The sequence below is a fragment of the Opisthorchis viverrini genome (assembly GCF_000715545.1).
Source record: "Opisthorchis viverrini unplaced genomic scaffold opera_v5_243, whole genome shotgun sequence".
Taxonomy (NCBI): Eukaryota; Metazoa; Platyhelminthes; class Trematoda; order Opisthorchiida; family Opisthorchiidae; genus Opisthorchis; species Opisthorchis viverrini.
In genome coordinates, this window is record NW_008751899.1 from 767,499 (window position 1) to 787,703 (window position 20,205).

The window sequence follows — 20,205 nt, forward strand, 5'->3', positions numbered from 1 at the left end:
TGTCAGTCATTGTTTGTCTGCCAACGTAAGAGGAAAATTTAGAATGTTTTTCACATGTTTGCTTTTGGCACAGTAACCTTCGAAAAAGATGCTTTCGTGGGTGGGTTTCTTTCGATTTTAGAACCTAAATGTAATCGGAATTTGCATCAAATGCATACTGACTATATCGTTTTTCGCATAGTAAGATTATTCCCAAATACAAAATACTTTTGTGTTTCCCCAAACTGCTTTTCAACAGCTGGCGTTTTAATTCGTTTTCAGAAAATTTGTGCGTTCATACACGAAATGTGAACTCAAATTCACCAGAAACCCGTCTGATTATATTATAAATTATGCTGTGAATTGAGCTGCTCTAGGGAAGAAAAAAATTGATAATAGCTTCCAGGTAAGAACCGGCCGAAATGTCAATGATTGAATAAACTTTTGAAAAAAACACTTAAAAATACCATGGTATTCTTTTTACCTCTTGGTGTACTCGTTCATTTATTGGCTTTTGGAGTAGAAGCCGTCAGTATGAGCCAGAGACGACACGTCGCAATGGTCATCGTGCTTTGGACTGTATTTTCATCTCTCTACATACCCCCTTTTCTACCTCAGCATCACATCTTAATTCGAGGCCTACAGTTGTTTTATGGTTGATTACAAGATAAATTATGTATCAGATAAGCGCCTCGTCAACAGTGGTCGTGTCGATCATTCTCAAAAACGTGCAAAAAGCAATTTCTACCCGGCTAATCGAATGCGAAATGGTTCACACAGTGTGCCTACCCATGCACGTCTATCAGTCACGTGAGCAGAGATAGATCAAATCCCTCTGATATGCCCACCGAGATAGCTCCGCTTTTGTCCGGAAGTAAGGACTGAACACCTATGTTTGTCGACAGTGAGTAGATCTACCTTTAAGCGTAAATGATTTTGGAAACAACACATCAATCAAAATGTGACTGAGAGAAGCAAATAAAGAGGGCTATATGCGCCGCCCAATGCATGCATTTCGCAATTTTGTTGCCCGAACCAGCAACCTGCTGGAGTTTTTAAAAAAGACAATCGAAGGAGCTATGCATTTACAGACTTGTAGTAAAAATGAATGTCACTTCAGTTACCATGGTGTATTTACAGATGGTCTTCTGGTTAAAATGAGGTAAATGGGTGGAAGCATTCTAACAGTGTGTATTTTTCTCTCAGTCCACAGGAATCTGCTTAAGTTAGATAGACAGCGTCTGCATTATCGGCTTTCACGGTTGCCTTCTATGGTAGATTCTCGAAAAAGACAGAGTAAAATGGCCATTTATTCTAGGTGTTCCTCAAAGTATAAAAATGACTGATTGTGGACACCGATGGCCTAGTGCTGCATTCGAGACCTACATAATCATGCCCGAAAAATGAATCCGTGAATTTCGAACCAATGATTCAACCTTCTTCAAAGTTACTTCAGTATGGTGATATATTCCACACTCAGTAACGGTAATATGTAGAATGCTAAGCAGACGTAAATAAAACGTCTGGCAAATAATAAAACAGGTTTATTTAGTCATAACCCACTAAACGCTTTCTTCCATTTGGAATATATTTAAATAGAAGGGTGTGGAAAGTAGCGATATGATGTAACCGGTAAAAGAGAAGGTTGCTAATCGACGATGACGGTGTTGCTGCTGTTAAAACACACAAGGGGCACTTTTTCACTGCTGGCCGCACCTAAAATCCGGAATCCATTTACCTACATTATCGTCACTGTGGCCTACAAAACAAAATAATTGGAAGCAAGCTTAGCTCCGAATGAACCACAGAGATTGGGGGGCTTTTCCAAGAGGTGAAAGCAAGGGTCGATATATCGTAAATCTTTTGTAAAAAGGTGAGAACTTTGTTGTCGTCATGTGACAGGTATTAGAATACAAATCAAATGACCAAATTGACCATGTGGTCAATTTGTAACCTACTGTTCTCCAGACAACCAGTACTCCGTCACCTAAAGTAGCCTTCCTGGGTTTTCCACACAAAGCGTAATATGCACACAGTGACCTCAATAAAACACTAATTTCACGAATGAATATGAAGGTCTAAACCTGACAGAATAGCCCCAATGTTCAAAACAATTGGTTTGCTGTCGTAAACTTATGGTTTATTTGAGAGCCTTATTGTGGAAAAATAATAATGGAAGGGCATTGCTAATGCATCACAATCATTCCGAGTGCCTACACTTCATTCATTCAGGCAATCTGGATAGAAACTGACGACAAGAACGCCACTGACATCCAACAGCAGCTACATCTTGCAACGCCTCTAGTCAGGTGCAGTGAGGATCATGCGGTCTCTATCCTGGATAGCATCCAAAGTTTTCGTAACCTCTTTAACTGACGACAGAACGCCACTGACATCCAACAGCAGCTACATCTTGCAACGCCTCTAGTCAGGTGCAGTGAGGATCATGCGGTCTCTATCCTGGATAGCATCCAAAGTTTTCGTAACCTCTTTCGTGCCTCCCCACCAAGTCAAAGGTTGACCATCCGCCGCCAATAATTTGCCACAGAGACCAGCACAATCTTCGGTAAACGATGGTTTGGCATACTCGATACAAGGCCTTACCAACAAAGCTTGTCGTGCTTGACACATAACTTGATGGAAGTTGCAGTTGCACAACCAAAATCTTACTTTCAACTGCTTCATTACGGATTTGTCGACAACAAACTACACTAGGTATGGTTCTGCAACAACGATTTTCCAAGACTTCAAGAAGTCTCAGTTCGTCTGCGCAAACAAACCAGGTTTCACAGTCATTGAACAAAAGAACCCACACTGTAGCTTCGTACGCAAATCCCTATTCTAAAATATGCCAACTGAACGCCATAGGTGCCTGAAATTATCAAGCGCGATCCGAGTCTCGAAAACTGGTGCATTGGCGGTTTTTGCAGTTAGAACTAATACAACTTCCAAGATAATTCAAAAGCCCCACAATTTCGAATACTTCTCCATCGATTTTAAGTGGTATTTTAGTGAATGATTGCCCACAAGCGTGATTTAACACTTTGTGGGTACAAAGTTCATACCAGTTGATGATCAGTTTCTCCAGATAAAAAGTCGCCTTCTTTTCCTCTTTAAAAGCGAGATCGATGTCGCTGGCATATATCGGGTTGACAATGTACTCTTCAGCAGCTCTTTGAACACTGGGGTTTTGAAGAATATCTAGCATTTTTTACAGGATTTCATCGACCACGAAATCAAAGGTGAACTGAGAGAGTGGACATTACGGAGATCCCTCCGCATACACTCACATGCTCGAAAATCTAAGAATACAAAAAAATTAGGTTCACCAACTTCCGGAAAATTCTTTGTTAGCCAGCTGCCTTTAGAGTAGTAGACCGATAAAGTAGCTACCACAAAGTGATTTGAGATGGATATGCACTTTTTAAGTACATATATGCCGCATATCAGCGACCGTTGTCTGTAATTCGGGACGCGCGTCTGGTATTCATGATTTCAGATGCTGTGGGGTTTCATGTGACGTACAATGATGGCTCCACATGTGGAAGGGGAAAAGGTGTTTTATGTTTCTTTTAATTCACAGCACGGATCGTGTCTGCCCAGCAGGTAAAATCGAGTAACTGATCAAGTGGTCTGACGTTATATTTTGCAGGACACAGGGAAAAACGGGGTTTCGAAGCAAACTTCGGGTATTTACTTCATGCAAGGTTTATATATCTTAGTGGTCCAGGATTGTGATAATCAACTTACTTAGATTTAAGTGAACTGTGCGACTGCAACCTAGACCAGTACTGAAGCACAGCTTCAACTATCCTTAAAGTGCTATGACATGGTTTGCACTTTGGAGACAGCAAAGTGTAGAATAGTAGAGTAGTACAGTAGTAGAACTTTTGTCAATCAAGTCAACAAATCAGCATCTGCATGCATTGAACTTAAACAGCGAATATTTTTTATTCAACAAGGATATTACGTGTTATCAACCGAACCTTCACGTTTGGTCTTCCTAGGATACCCTAGAATTGTCACATATATTTTTCGGCTAATTCCGTTTGTTTGCAGAAAAAAGAAACCACCGTATGATTTGTTCTAATCTAACTTCGGCTTTCGCGGTCATGTTGTTCCGGTAAACATCTGTTGGCTTTCCTGGCACTTAACTCTTCTTTCATGTTGAAATACTTTGGTGTTTTTCACAAACATTCTGGGCGAAGTTCTTAGAACGGTTGAATGTCATGGTGAGGTAGACCAATATATGAAGACCAAGGCGTCAAACGGCAAAAGCTGTCAATGATTTATCTGTAGAATCCTGTAATGGAATTTGGGGGTTCGCATCTGGCACTTACATGACAAATCTGTGGGACAATCTGAATGCTCATCAGGGTGTTAATGAAGAAAAGCGCTCGAATTAGTGATTTAAATGATTAAGATGTCACTCAAGGTCAGTGAAAGTATAAACCACACAGTAAGCTCAATTTGAGACGAAACGCTCATGAGGCGCTCTGTAAATATTCTATGCCTTATCTACACTGGAAAAAACAGAGCCGTTCAGTCGGATTGACTGAGCTACTCATTTGTGAATTTGGCTCCGACCTGCAGGAAACACTCTTAAGTCGGAGTGTAAAGCTGGTTATATAAATACACCACAAACGAAACAGCTGCTCTAAAGGTTATTTTTGTTTAAGTCATTACGCTTAACACGATCGCACGTGATAGTTATTCATCTACGGAAACCCACTTCATTTAATAGAAGTTACTGGTGCCGTTAGATGTTACGCTTGTAAACTTTGTCGTAACCAGGATTTGAACGAATTTATCCATAGCCATAACCGCAAAAACGGACAACTTGTTTTAAGTTTGGATGTCTTACTTCAGTGAACAGATTAGATTGACTGTCGGCAAATTTGTTTAACGAATAAGCCAGGATGCGTGATGTCGTTTACTACCCACAAATGTTTAATGGATCCAGTCTATATTTTAAGTTTGCATCCCTATTCATAACTATAGTGCTCAGCCATATATTAAGCCTGTGCTACACAAACCCATCTTGAAGATGGGATGATGCTCCAAATCAAGGTTCCAAACCCAGAAGCTTTGTTCAATCACCTCTCAGCACTCTTGAATACAAAATATCATTAGTGGGCAATACTTTCTTGATGGCTACAGATGGTTGGTCACAGCAACATAAAACAAAGATTCTGTAGTATCAGCATTAAAGCAACCAGTAAGTTCGTTGTTTTAATTCGAAATCCATTTAATTTTACCTCACAGGATTATCTTGATGCGAGTTTTGATACGTTTTGAATAAAAATTGCAACATAAACCTGTGAAGTACGGATATTCTATTCCATAGTATTTAGTCTCTCCTCGTAGCATAACGACTAAATCTTTTAAAGTATTCTGGACGATTTTTAAACTACACTTCGGTAGCTTACGGCAAAATATCTACATCAAATTCAAGTTTTCAAACCGTATTGTTCCCAGAACATTTCTACACTTATTAATGCACACACCGCTTGATGATCCCAATTTACGTTTAGGTTTAGCATCCACAAATAAACCCTTATTCAAAGTTACATTTGATTGATATTCGGGTAAGCAATTTTGAATGTCACACATAGCGACAGCACATTGACGATGATATAAGATACGATTGTAGCACGTCTGACAATTGACTCAGAGGTACAAACAAAGTTGTTGTGAGCACTATTTGCTGTACGAAGTACGACCCCATTATTCATTACAATGCAAATGACAGCATTATGACCGCCTATTGAAAACAAAAATTAACAATCAAGAACTTTTTATTTAATATGTCTGCACAAAGTTTCTTACAGCCATTATTTCCTTCTTAGTGCTCATGCTGTGTAGAGAATGTGGATCGGAGGGAGAGAGCCTTTAGGGCACTAAACAACTAAGAAAATGATTTGAACCTAATGCCTGCTCTGGTTTTTCGATGGCTTCTGTTCTTGTCTGGGAAAAATAGCAGTATCGTGTTCTTATACTTCTCTTGAGCAGCCATACAACTTAGGACATATTCAAATATTTTTACTGATATGACTACTCTGTATAAAAGCACGTCTGTTGAAAGACCCAAACATCACACATAAGTTAGATTTATGTAAGGATATACGAAGAAAGTATGCTGTTCATGCACTAACTCTTCGTTTTCATATACACAATATTTGGCTTTGAGTTAAAATCAAAGTTAGTTGTGTCTTTCAAACCTAAAAGAAATTACACTCATTTTCGTGTCAAAAACGAGAATTTTCATTGTCAATTTTTAGTAAGAATAGACTGGTGATGTTTCAGAAGATATAAGTTAAAGTCTCAGACAACCCAACAAAAGCCTCAAAGAAAGAAATATAATGTAATTGTTGATTCTGAAGCTAACATAACCTTCGTCGTTGAAGTTCAGCTATAAAAAATATGAATCGAAAAATTAGGCTTAAAGTTCATATTTTCTTTATTTGCATGATTGTTTTAATCACAAACTTATGACAAAACATCACAAAATCTTGACATTAACCAGAAATGAATTAACAGCTGCCGGGAGGACGATCTTCATCTTAACGTAAACCTAGGGAAAACCCATTCGTTCCCTATTTTGCGACCCCCTTTTGCACTTGCTCATTTCTACCATTAACTGCACATGATACCATTTCTACTCATCTAACCGCTCTTGGATAGTACACGTTTTACTTGGCACATCTTAGGTGAAATGGATTTTGATCAAAGCCTGGTCCCCTGCTGGCCTCAGTGTAAACAGGAAAAGCGTCGTTGAATATCCGTTATTTGGTCCATGAGCATCAATTCTTTACTAAAGACTGCTTTTTCTGTGGTTTTCTACGATTGTTTGCGGTAAAAATCCCGGTTACTGGGCGGAAAATTGTATTTCTGGGAGATAAATGTTTGTTTAATTGTGCAGAAAATTCATTTGGTATGTATGCTAAGAATGGGGCTAAACAAAGTTATAATTTTTCAGAGCTGACAAATTGGCGAGCACCAAACTTGCACAGAAATCAAAAAGCAGTTTAGAGTCAAGTTGAAAAATGTCCCTGGTTATCTATCGATTTCTAAGTACAATGGAACCGGATGGCAACTGACATGCGGCAAACCAGCAAACCATTTTATATTTCAGTGAAAGCACGAATACATCCCATATCAGCATCATTCGGTATGTAAATGATTGCGTTAGCGAATAAAAATTTTTTCAGTTGTAGACAAACGCTGATCTCGGACGAATGACTATGGCTTCATAGGATACAACAAGTAGAAGTCAGAATCTTGCGGTTGCGTTAGCGAAATTTTTCAGTTGTAGACAAACGCTGATCTCGGACGAATGACTATGGCTTCATAGGATACAACAAGTAGAAGTCAGAATCTTGCGGCTAGTTTGTGTTCGCCTCGTAAGCAACCAATACCATTGCACAAATTCAATCAATTCAGTTATGCAGGCTTTTGAAAAACCAGATCCGGGTGACCAAAGCAGCTAAACTGGATGGCTAACCCACACAGCGTCATGTAAGGGGAGCTTAAGCTATTCTTTTCGTAAATTCTTTGGTTAGCATTTTCTCTAACTGTTGAATGAACGGTTCGCTACTTTCCTCACCGATGTAGGATTTCGCCTTGGCGACATTGTACTTACAACGACTTCAGAACAAACCAATAATAAGTTGTTTCATGAAGATTTTCCCGTTTTCAAAACGACTTGCCAGTTTTGTTTCACGTCTACCATTTCTGTGGGAAATTGTTTTTTTTTTCAAGCACTGTTTTCATGTGTTTTCGCGTTCAACCAAATGGCCGATACATTGATTTATTACAAACCCATGGAAACCAAATGGAACAACAATGGCTTATTTGAATGGTCATGCTAGGATGAGAAAGGCGCCAAATTTTGGCACATGATATAATCCGCCCTGGATTTTTAGTTCCACCTATTATTTTTTCAACGCAGAAGGCTATTTGCATGCTGCCCCAACTAATGTTTCAATCCTTTCAATGATACAAAAAGCGATGAACTCGATTAAATTTGATTTTCTCTTAGCAGTCACAGTAAAAGTAAGCAACTTTATACCAAAAGAGAAACTTGTTTAAACAAAAATTGCCAGTGATATAAGCCTCTGAGAAATACACAATTTTTAGATGGTCAAAGATCTTACTTTGAGTACCCTGCCAAGATTCAGACAGACTAAATTTAGCAGGGCTATTTTGTAGATCAGACAGGAATTACTAATGCCTAGATTCAAGGAACACTTCTTCGAGAAAGCTCAGCTCGGCTTATCCTTGAACAGGACCAAGCAAACTCATTTAGACCGCGTTACGTAATACATTGTTCTCTTAGCTTTGAATACGCTAAAAAATGAAGGACTATGTTGTGAGCAGGAAACTATCAAAAGATGGGATATATTTAGTATGATCACCGTCAATCAAACCGTGAACTGACAATTGATAGTTTTTAGGTAAATCCAGAATGCTTCTCTGCAGCATATGCAATTCAATCACTCGGAGTTAAGCAAATTTGTTTCATGAAACAAAACACATCTTATATTTTTATGTCCTTTGCAGTTGTTTTTACCGTCGTATCAAGCGTGATTTGCTGGCATATATATCACTATAACTGCGCCCAGCAATTCCATCAGATATTTTTGTCCCTCCCTTTTTAGGAAAAACAACTGCACAATGTGCAGCAAAATGTCAAAAAATTAACATCCCATCTCGAAATGATTGGGATTGGAGGCAACAATTAATTTATCAGATTAATTTTGTTTCTTCTGCAACAGCGCAATTTGCTGAATACAATTGACGTAAATATATGCGCGTGCATTGTTATTTACGCAAAAGTGGGCCATCTTCGTTTATTTCACAAGATCCAGTTTATTATACTAATTTTCGTTGAAAGCTTTTTTTACATGCGGCCCGCGTTTCTGACCAAATTATGAACCGAGTACTCTAATTTGTCCGGCCTAGTTCAACGCAACATTCATGTGCAGCTTATTTGGTTACTATTTCGCTCGAGATTATTCACGATGCTTATGGCAGAACTACTGAAAAATTGAACTTGGACACCAAAATTCTGTTTTTGGGATCCGGCACCTCAAAACATTTTTTACGATGGTAGTGTCTTTTGCTCAGTTGCCAAAATATTTTTAAGCTCTTCTAATCGTCATTCACATACTCATCAGCCAATTTGAAGAGCAGAGGTTTGGGTTTCTAAGGCCAGAAGTAATACTTAGTATATACCTTTCGTCTTTAAAAGCCGTAAATCACAACAGAAAGGTGGAATAAAGGTTGATTTGTGAATAACAGAGCTTGGGTTTGTGCACTGTTCTCTCTGCAACTTCAAAGTTCATGCGCTTTGATTGTCTGTGTAGGTGTAAAAGTGTACACAAATTCCCGTTAAACGTTTATGATAGTTTGTCCAACAATTCAGAGCTTTCGAAATGTGATCAACGCTGCTTCACACTCAAATCTGTAGGGGAAAAACCAGTAATACAACTGTATTTCCAGCATCTTACACAATCTTTCCAAATAAGCATATCTTCCCGGTCGGAATGACTGTTGTGCTTAAAATACTCTACTCCGGTTAGAAATTCATTTGGGTGCCCTTATTCCTACGGATTAAATTTCATCCGTCTGCATACGGCGTTGAGTGACTGACGTGTTTCTATCACCGGCAAAACAACAGCAGAATAACTACATTTTTATTCCTTATCCTCATACCAAACATCAGATCGTATTTCTGTTTTTCCAAAGGTCCTGACAGAATGACCATAACTGGTCGAATGCGCATCACTTTTTTAATAACCGTCGGCTACAACAGTGGCAATCAAACAAATTACTTCCCTCCTTTAGCAGTCTTAAAATAAACCTCATAAGGATAATAATGCGTTAAGTTTTATCTATTTTCGCTAAACAAATTAGCAGAAAATTTTCACTGCTAATTCAAAATTAAATTTTTCCACTCAAAAAAGAAAGAAATGATACATCAGGCTCGAAGAATGTAAGGATAGAACCGCAAGGTTTGCACTGTTCTTGTAAAAAGGTACTGTCCAACCTAAAACGCTACTTTGATTACGAAACGGAACATAGTTTTTCCAAGAAGTGTTGAGAATTTGCACGGCCAGAAGCAACTCAGTGTAACAGGATATCGTCTGAATTTTCCTTAAACTTCCACCAGGAAGCAAAACGTTTATCCAATGACAACGCCTTCCATAACCAACAGCTCTGCGCCTTACCTTTGGGAGAACAGAATATTGAAATAATAGACCTAAAGCGAAATTCTAGAAATCTGAGTTAACAAAATACTCGATCCGGCTGGCAAATGATTTTTATCACCTTACCGACATCTTTATTATGGCATTTGTCATCGCTCGACTAAATAAGCTAGCGTGTCGGTCCCATTGTCAGATTCGTATTTTGGAAGGAAAAGCCACCGCAAGATGAATATATTTTGGAAAAGATTTTGACCTCTAAGCGAAAGTGATGTGTGCCGAAAAGCTGAAAATCACTCTACAGCTATTTCGTCCTTGCTGGGGTTCGTGAGTAGTGCGCACCTTACCAAATTCCATGAAGACTCAAACCCGTGACCTTCCGCTGGTATTTTCAAAACTTAAACGCTCGGTCTTGAGCAGCTAAGCGTTAAGTGTTCAGAAGAATATTAGGGTAAATCATTCAAACCTTTAGCCCATGGGTCATGTGTCTGAGACTCTCCGACGTTTCCCCAAAAAAATGAAATAGGTACACAATACTTCTCCATTTTTCGGCATGAAATGACTCTACTTCTTCTACTTCTACTCTTCGTAAATTTTCCATAATCCATTGGCACTTTTCTCGAGATTGTAAATCTGTTCCCTCTCTTGCATATGTAACATCAAGAAGATATATAATTCCTTGCTTAATCGGCCTTTGCTCCACTGGAATATATGCGCAGTTGAATGAGCATTGATTTCATTCCAGGATCCGAGCGCACAGGTAAGTATGTCTGATACAAAATTATTTTGGAGCTGGGCAGACCGATGCAAACGTTAAAATGACGACAAAGGTCCATTTTATGTCGTTGATCTTTTTGGCCATTGCTATCTGTCACAAACAAAGTAAATTCAAGTGCACACGGATACTAGTCGATAGCTAATAGGTTTGAAAGCATTTAAGAGTACCAGAACTGAGCGTTCATCACGGAATAAATCAAAGGATGCCATAAGTAATTGCATACTCAACATATGAATATGTCGTTGCTATTCCACCCACTAGTCCAATTGACTAGTTTTGTTAATAACTTTCCCTCTCCAAATTAATTCGGAAACTTATCGGTAAATATGAGCACTGTAAACGCGTCATCATATCGGAGTTATGCTGACCTGTCAAATCAGACTATACGGTCCTTCACCCTCAAATGCAAGCTGTCCTACGCATGTCTCCGAATGATATGACATTAACCTCCATTCAGTCTTCAATGCCGATAGTATGCGGCAAAACATGTATATACATATATATATATATGGTAGTTAGCTTGCCTTCAGAAGATTCACTCTACTTTTGTGAGTCCAAATTTAAGAGACGTTTTAATCAGAGGTGGCTGTAATTATGCATTCGAAAGCGAAAGGGGGTTTTAAAAAGGCGCATATATTTCATGATCCTGTACCCATGGTTCTATGTCGTAAATTTATAAAGAGGCGGTAGACATAAACTGCTTGATTATTGGTTCCGTGTGCCTTTCGCCAAATGGCTAGATCCAGGCACCCACGAGTCTTGAACCATGGGCTCTTCCCCACTCGATTTAGACAACAATCTGCGATCTAACTTAAGAGCACATCCGTATAATAAACACCACCTATAGTCAAAAACACGAAAAGCATGATGGCATCATCTTCTATCTGCGTATTCAAAAAGCAGAACTTCCGTCGACTGTCACGATTTTGATCCATTGACTATCACTAAAGGCAGTAATCCTGCGTTCCTCTAAAGATTCACTTGGGTAGGTTTTCTGTACGCTGTTGAGCGTACAGGCCATAAGCAAAAAGAAAAGTGGATATCAAAGAAACGGGCTAATCACCCACTACTAATGTTGTCAGATACCTCGAAGTGTTCTGTTTAAGAAGGAATATTTTGGCAGCATCATTTAGTGCCACTACCATGCACTGCTTCCATTTGATCTGATTGTATCAAAACTATAGCACTGTTTTGAATGTGAATGCTAAGACATTATTAGCCATCCAACATGTTACTTTCTGTATTCCCGGGGCAGCACTAATTCAGCTGGTTATGTGTCGGCGGTTTTCTCAGTAGTTGAAAATCCTGAGAATTTTCTATGCTTGACAAAACACATTTCTTATGCAGTTGATGGAATCTCCTCGACACCCAAGTAGCTGATGAGCCGCGAAAAAGCTGACGCTGGTCACTTGCTGCTGAAATGTTTTCAGAAACCTTGATAGTAGCATGTTTTAAGAAGAAACCACACCTCAGTATCCTGAATATCATACCAAATAAAACATACGGTTGTAATTCCGCATCCCATTTACTTGAACAGTTTCGTAGCTGAGAGGTTCAGCAGTAATTTAAGTAAGCCTTCCGTATTCACCATATTACCCTACAAATGCCGCTGATTCCTGTTGAATTTAACATTGGATGACAGTCGTCATACAGAGCCTCTAGTATCTCCGCTTTAAAAAGCTTTACTTTGTCACCCTAGCCAGTGTCATATAATACGTCTATATAATATATATATAATATATATATACGTATATATAACAAAAAATACATTATTATGCANGCCTTCCGTCCCTACAAATGCCGCTGATTCCTGTTGAATTTAACATTGGATGACAGTCGTCATACAGAGCCTCTAGTATCTCCGCTTTAAAAAGCTTTACTTTGTCACCCTAGCCAGTGTCATATAATACGTCTATATAATATATATATAATATATATATACGTATATATAACAAAAAATACATTATTATGCACAACTCCACTTCAGTAATATGTCTTGATTTCCCAAAATTACGCGAATTTGATCAAGTACTTTGCATCTTCTTGGTCTTTGCAGATTGTAATTTTAACCAAGAAGTTGTTCGGTTCATACCAAAACACTGGAACTAGCAGTGCCTGCTCTATACTAGCTTGGTTACACTACTTATTCGACACCAAAAGGAAAGCACTGGATTTCAGTTAAATTTTTATTGAGACTCATCAACAGTGTTGAGATTCAAACACTAAAACTTTAATGCAATGCACGCGTGCTAGCAGTGCCGTCCAGTGCACTTTGAAGGGTCAGGCAGAGACGTCGTAGTCTAAGTGATCTGATTGGTCTGTTCCACGCCGTAGGAAGCATCTTTGTCCCATAGTTGTTTGGTCGATCACGGTTGCGCTACAATTTAGTAAGCATTCACCACACTCCAAACATTATGCAGGCAATCAGACTTTATGCTGAAAACAATCTAATTCCAAGTTCCAGGCTCCATATTTTGCCAAAATTATCAGGAAAAATTATAGTAGGCTAATTTCTGCTCATTGATCAGAGCATCGATTCAACCTGAGAAGCTAGCGTTTGCCGCAATTCGGCCAGTTTTACGCAAGAAACATAAAACACCCCTCAAGAAAATGTTCGTAACAAGTCAAATTCGTGACAAGGCCATATAGTTGCTGTGAATTAAGTTAATAATAACAATAGATTTAGCTGAGTTTTGACTGAATCTCTCACTTATGTTATTGTTTAACCAAACGCCTAAAGACCACGTCATTTGACTGTTGGTTCGACTCTTGAGCTACCGCAATATAATTTCTTCAAGAAAACTACTCCTCAAGTTGATGAAACTATGACTGCTCATGACGTTTACTTGGTATTCTCCGGGTTCATCAGTTAAGCATGGTCTCCTATTTACCATCCAACTTATTTCTTGCTCAAAGCTGAACTGTAAGCATTAAGCAAACTACAAGAACTTGCAAAATAATGTTGTATTAACAAGGAACTCGGCCGGTTCTCTCGTCCACGACATTCTAATTATCATTCAGTCGACTAGTGAAGAAATGCCTCATCTTTCCAAAATCCTTGCAAAATGTGCCCAATTTCGTAATACTTGAACACTATCACTCTTATTCAACGGCAATTCACCAACGAGAGTACTCTTTCTTTCACCAAAAACAGCATACTGTAAGTAAAAACCGTTCGCTCCTTGCACCCTAAGAGTTCACCCTCACTTTTTTCGAATAAAGGGCCATTAAGAATTAAACCCAAACGCAATGGAAACTGTGAGCAAAGAGTATCTTTCAGTTATCTAGTGGTTGTAAACCAAACTGAAAAAAATCGGCTGGGTCCAGAAACATTCGAAGTAACCTATAGATTCGCCAAATAAATTGATAGAGGTAAGCCTGTAGCAAAAGACTACCACCGATTTGAGAACAAAGAGTACAACAACAAGAAAGAATTAAGGGTATACTTTGCCCAGGCTGCTTGTTTGAAGAGTTTTACAAGCAACATATTCCCTTGGATTTTAGTATAAGCTGAACTTCTGCACGTGATTTTAAAAAAGTACCTAGGCATAGTGGGCCTGTTTTCCGCAGTCTCTCGCTAAACTTTTTTATGGAATAGAACGTGCCACCATTGCACGGATTTGAACCGCAAAGCTAGGAACTCCAATAACGGAACTGAGGCTGGAGATCGTTTGCTGTCTGGTTCACAAGACACAATGAGTGCACTAGAGGTTCTGATTACAGAAAGAGGTTGTCATAAGTTATTCCTGTACAAAAGCGATCCTTTTGCTAACACCTAGTCAGCCCTTTGATATTGTAATTTCTCCAGGAGGGCCGACAGAACCAGGCCTTGTCAAAGATTAACGGAATTTTCTGAACCTTCTCAGCTGACGTTTATGCTACTACTTCAATTGGAGCGAACTCAAGCTCTGTCAAGATTTATCCGTACAGGCGTTTTTGGATTATTACAACAAGCAAACCAATTACCATTCCATCGAGGCCAAAACTTCATACAAAGAACATGAATCTTTTTATAACCAAGAAATGAAATCCTCCCTCAATAAGCTTCCCATAGGGGCTCTGGCAAACGTTTATTTAATTGTTGGTCTGTTCGCCGAGCTTGGTAGTTGGATTTCAAACGTTTCATCACCAATCGAGGTGACATCGTCAGTTAACCACTCAACCCTGCACTGACGATGTCACCTCGATTGGTGATGAAACGTTTGAAATCCAACTACCAAGCTCGGCGAACAGACCAACAATTAAATAAACGTTTGCCAGAGCCCCTATGGGAAGCTTAGTTTATTATCATCTACGATATAATGCACCTATCCTACCTACAGAGACAGTGTACTGCTAAAAATGACCACTTGCACTCTTTCTACACTCTAGTATTTTCGAATACTCACTGCTACTTTACATAGCCAAAAGATGCATCATCAAAACCGAAGTTAACAAGGTTGGAAATCCGTTATTCCTCATACAGAATATCCAGAATCCTATCAGACTATGACGGATTCGACAACAATATTAGTTGACAATGCTAAATAGTATATCATTCTCATTGCAGATACAGCTATGTAAACCCATGACTCCAAACTCAGAGTGTCGCAGAACCCGGTTCTTCCAATCCTTTATTCTGGAGGATTATCAGTACTAAAGTTTTTATAAGCATCCATGTTTACGCAAAGTAAACGGAGTTTAGAAATCTCTAGACTTAAATGGAATACTCAAAATATACATTAAAAGAATAAAAGAAAGTACCAGATTACTCACCGATACACAACGCACAAAGTTATTATTTCGTTTTAGACTTGAGCATCTTCTACTATCTTAACTTTTAGCACAACTTAAAGATATGGTTAGATCCATGCAATAGCAATGGCAGATTTGAAAAAAGCCTGACAGCAATGTTTTCACTTGTTCGAAGCCTCCGATAATCCGCCGATTAATCTTCACTCATCCAAAGCACACACGATTCTTTAAGCGAAAGAAATCCGCATATCGTTTTGATGGTACCATGAATTTCCTACTTAAAGACTGAAAACCTCACGCCTATCCAACTCCAAAGACACACATTGGTTCGTGCCTCATTTGAATGACGATAGATAGAGGGACATGTGTTGTGTGTAAGGGACAGGCACGTACTCAGGCCAATGGTCGGACAACAGCCTCATTCAACTCTTGGCGTAAAGTTGTCTAGATCAGCAGTCAGAGACACACGAGTCTCTCTGGAGTGGGAATGCACGATGATTGAGCCGCGCGCGATCAATATGTGTTCGGATATGAATGATGTGCAGGGCGTTTATTATTTGGCTAGAATGCTACGGAAAAAAGTGTTGAACTTTTCTGAGTGGACGTTTACTGAGATTCTGCATCAGGCGCGAAACTGTGTTGTATTCGTTCCACTACCCAGTTAACTGTAGATCTGCTTTCTCATGGTTAAAGTTGGTAAGCATTAATTTCTCCTCAAAGCCCAGTTCCAATCAAACCTGCATCGTAAAACATGGAGATGGATGCCTGGTGTAGTATCGGTAGATAGTTGCAGGAAAAGTGCATTAGTAATTCTAATCGTTCACTTTTTAAAATTTGCGACACTTCTCCATCGCAAATTAAAACTTACCGTCTCCGTAAACGCTTTTGCCTGTTCCAAATTTAAAGCCATCAATAAACTGAGAGGGAGGGCGATTCAGTGGACATTCAATACAAACCGTAATTAAAAAGCCATGTAAATGAGCCGATCGTTTCTCAGTGATGTATCACCTATGGAAACATTTTTATAGTGTAACTAAATGGACCTTACGCAGGTGAGTTCTGAGCCAGTAGATTGAGTGAGTATATAGAGACTGGAATATAAGGTAGCCTTTTGATAACACATCACATTGAATACCGTGAACGAGAGATTGAGCTGGGATTCAGTTGAAACTCAATAAAACCAAATTTGCTTTCAATGGAGTGTATTTCACGGATGATCAGTGTTTGATTTCACTCTTCGCCCTTGGACGTGTTCACGCCGTTAGCTATGCAAGACCATTATCAGCCCATTAGGTAGTAAACTTGCTACATCCTACTCTAAACTTGGACTCTGGAATGTGGGATTACAGGGCTGAAAAGGATTAGGTGTTTCACTATATCTTCTGTCCCAGATTTCCAGTGAATATGTGTCTGTCAGGCAACCCAGTTTCTCGCACTATGCAGCAGGATAGTCTGTCACGCATGTTACACGGATCGTTCCGCAGTATTACAGTACGTCAGGGAATAGGTTGAGTATTTGGTGTTTAAATAACTTTAGCTTAAGCTGTGAACCAATAAGCAGGTTGAACATGGAGTCCGGATCCATGCCATGTATAAATGCGTCGAAGTGCTTAATGAACAATACTTACGTAGGTGGCCTACCTCAGGATATCACATGGGTGATGCATCCATCAGTGGAATCCAAGGGCTATTCTTATAATACGCTCACCTTCCCATTTTTCAAGGCTGTAATATCCACCACCAATGAGCAACCACTTTAAGCACCTTGATTTCCATAGATGGAAGCTTCCAACAACTTTTTTCAACTACACAACTTTCACAATATACAAAATTAAGCAGCTCTACATCACTTCTTAGGCATATCACACCAAAAATCACCTCTATGGATCATAAAATCAGCGTGTTTTTTTTCAAACCTGATAGGAGGTGATTTTTTCTCTCCAAGGGTTCATCTTACTTGGCAGATGTTCAATACTACGAATGACATAGAAGCCTTGGCATAAAAGGCTTCCGTATACACGTCGGTCTCTCTTCCCATCCTGGTAAGATTACTCTAGCTTGGAGCATCGGACTTACGCCTCATTCTTACTAGGGCTCTTCGTCGCTGCCATCATTGAACATGCCACGAGTTGAACAACAGACATCTGATATAGAAGCTAGCATGCTACTACTAAGCCAAAAGAAGACGAAGGACGCTTATGAATTATGACACTTGGAAATTTCACATAATTCGGAACAACAGACAGGCGGTGTTTGATCACCCTGAGGTTTCAGTAGTATATGATCAGTAGAACACTTAGCCTGTCATTATTTTACCTTCCTAAAAGTTTCACCTTTAGTATGGTAAACATCGTTTTCCAAAGTTTTGCTCTTACTGTTGTAACGTGGATGGCCGTCTATTGGTTAAGCCCGACTACGCGATAAGGAGAAGACGGAGAACTCCAGACACGGCTGTATTGTCAGGACAAAACACAGGGCTTCTGTGCAAATAGGTAGGATGACTAAATGGCCCAATATAGTGGTTCATTTGTTCGTTTTGTAGTCACTTCTGCTGTTCCGGTCGTGAACCGTTTCAGGCCCACTCTGCTGGTGGTATGTTGCTAAGCCGTGTTTGGCGAGCTCCGCCAACGCACCTGCTTTCCGGACGTGTAGTGCCGCTGGTGAACTTGGGGATGCGTCGCTCTCTGCACATGTACTTTTGCCATGTCTGGGAACGTCCTGACACTTAAACCAATAGTCCTGAGTCTTTTCCTCACCAACTTAGGCGAAATCTTTCGTAAGCTGTATAACTTCCTTGCCGGCTGAAACATATTTCCTCGTGGATCTGAAGCGGGTAATGGTTCAGTGGGTCCTCTAGAGGTAAGGTTTATCGTCGCATACTGGTGCTGAGTTCCTACAGTCAAAAGGCTTCTGTACAGGGCTCTCAGGTTTAAACACTTTCCGTAGATCGCACTGATATCTTTGTAGTTTTTTTTAACTTTTTATCAGAATATGTTCGCTGAGTTACAGAATTCTGAACCCTCATGTTTTATTCTTGCTCGTCATTCCGTTAAAGAATTCATTCATTTTCGAACTTGTCAGTACACTGTTTCGCACAGTGGCAGTAAAATAGAGGACAGAAACACGAAGATTTCTAACCATTGTAATTGCAAGGCTTTCAATCCGTCTTTTACTGTGATTTCCACGCACCACTATATTACAAACTCTTGAAGAAAAAAGCACAGATATAGACTAACTGTGATATTAAATCGGTAAGGATCACACGGAGAGTGTTAACGGAGCGCTAAGCTCATCGGTCAGAGTTGAGTTGCGTTTAGTGCAAGGTGGCCTAACTGAACAAACAAGATTCACTTATTTAAAAAGTATTGGGATAAAAATTGGTGCTATTTGGAACAGAAAAACTAATATTTAGAAAGTAGAACGTGAAACTAACTGACTGGTAGCTTTCGCTGTTTAAATCCGTTTGACTAATCAGCTGTTAGGTCTATTAATTTAACCGGATTTGCGTGATGCTCATCGTACATTACTTGTTAGGAGATAAAGCAAGTTAAGCAACTTATCCGTTTGTATTACTGTCTTCAATGATTGCGGATATCTTGAGCATGCAAAATATTTAACAGCTTTATAACGTCCCTAATCGATGGACTTTCGTTTGTCTGAAAATGATATGACCTTTAGTTTCAAAGAGATTTTCTTAGGCCGAATCTCTCTCTTCGGATAATGTTGAGTGTACAGCGAGAAACGGTCAAACAAAATAGTACTTGTCTTCTTGTCGGATTAGGAATAGGCCTATTATATTAAAAGGGAACAAAATGTCGAGTCCATATCTTCCAAATGATTTTGAAAATGGCGACAAATACGAACACAACCTACCGAAAGTTTTGCATAAGTCGGTCATTACCACCGGAGTTGCGTGCACTTGCAAAACACCCATTGCACCCAGTGGTAAGCTCTTGAAGCTACGATTTCAAGTGTTTGCCTCTGAAAATCAGCGTCCAAGTGTACGGCACAGTAGAGCGGACGCTGTAAGCCTATCTGAGCTTCCTAAAATGTATTTCACACTGGTCGTCAGTGCGGCACCCTGAGGTTTGAGCCGAAAAAATGAAAGCTGAAGAATATAGCAAACCGAAGCACCAAGTATTTTCCTTCGAAACGGAATGGTAAGGTTTGTTAATCGTTTTGCGATTAGACCCTTGTAAAGGAAAATTAATTAGCTTTGGATTTAATGGAAAATTGTAATAAAAGGCAATAAAAGAGTTTTTCGATAGTTCCGTTCAGACCAATCTCCAACTAAAATATTTCTCCTATTTTTGGACATTGTATGAGACATAATTTCACGATTTGTGCCCAAGAAATTTGTACGGGCATCTCGTTAGATTTATATATGAGTTTGACGCATGCAGCGGACACTATTGAAAGCCGAACGAGCCTCGAATACGACCATCATGGTCAGTCAATTGTTTAGCCTCTATCGAAGCCAATATACTTGCTTGTGTGCTGCTATGC

The 20,205-nt window shown here is 39.4% G+C and overlaps 1 protein-coding gene across 1 annotated transcript in view; it reads left to right on the top strand.

The window, feature by feature from the left end:
* The window catches only part of T265_14695 (hypothetical protein), a gene marked incomplete at both ends in the record, with an annotated part of 81,352 nt that overhangs the window by 23,560 nt on the left and 37,587 nt on the right, over positions 1–20,205 (top strand). Inside the window, one exon of the mRNA XM_009174814.1 lies at positions 18,242–18,291. Within this exon, the coding sequence (XP_009173078.1) occupies positions 18,242–18,291 (50 nt within the window). The remainder of the gene's footprint in view (positions 1–18,241; positions 18,292–20,205) is intronic.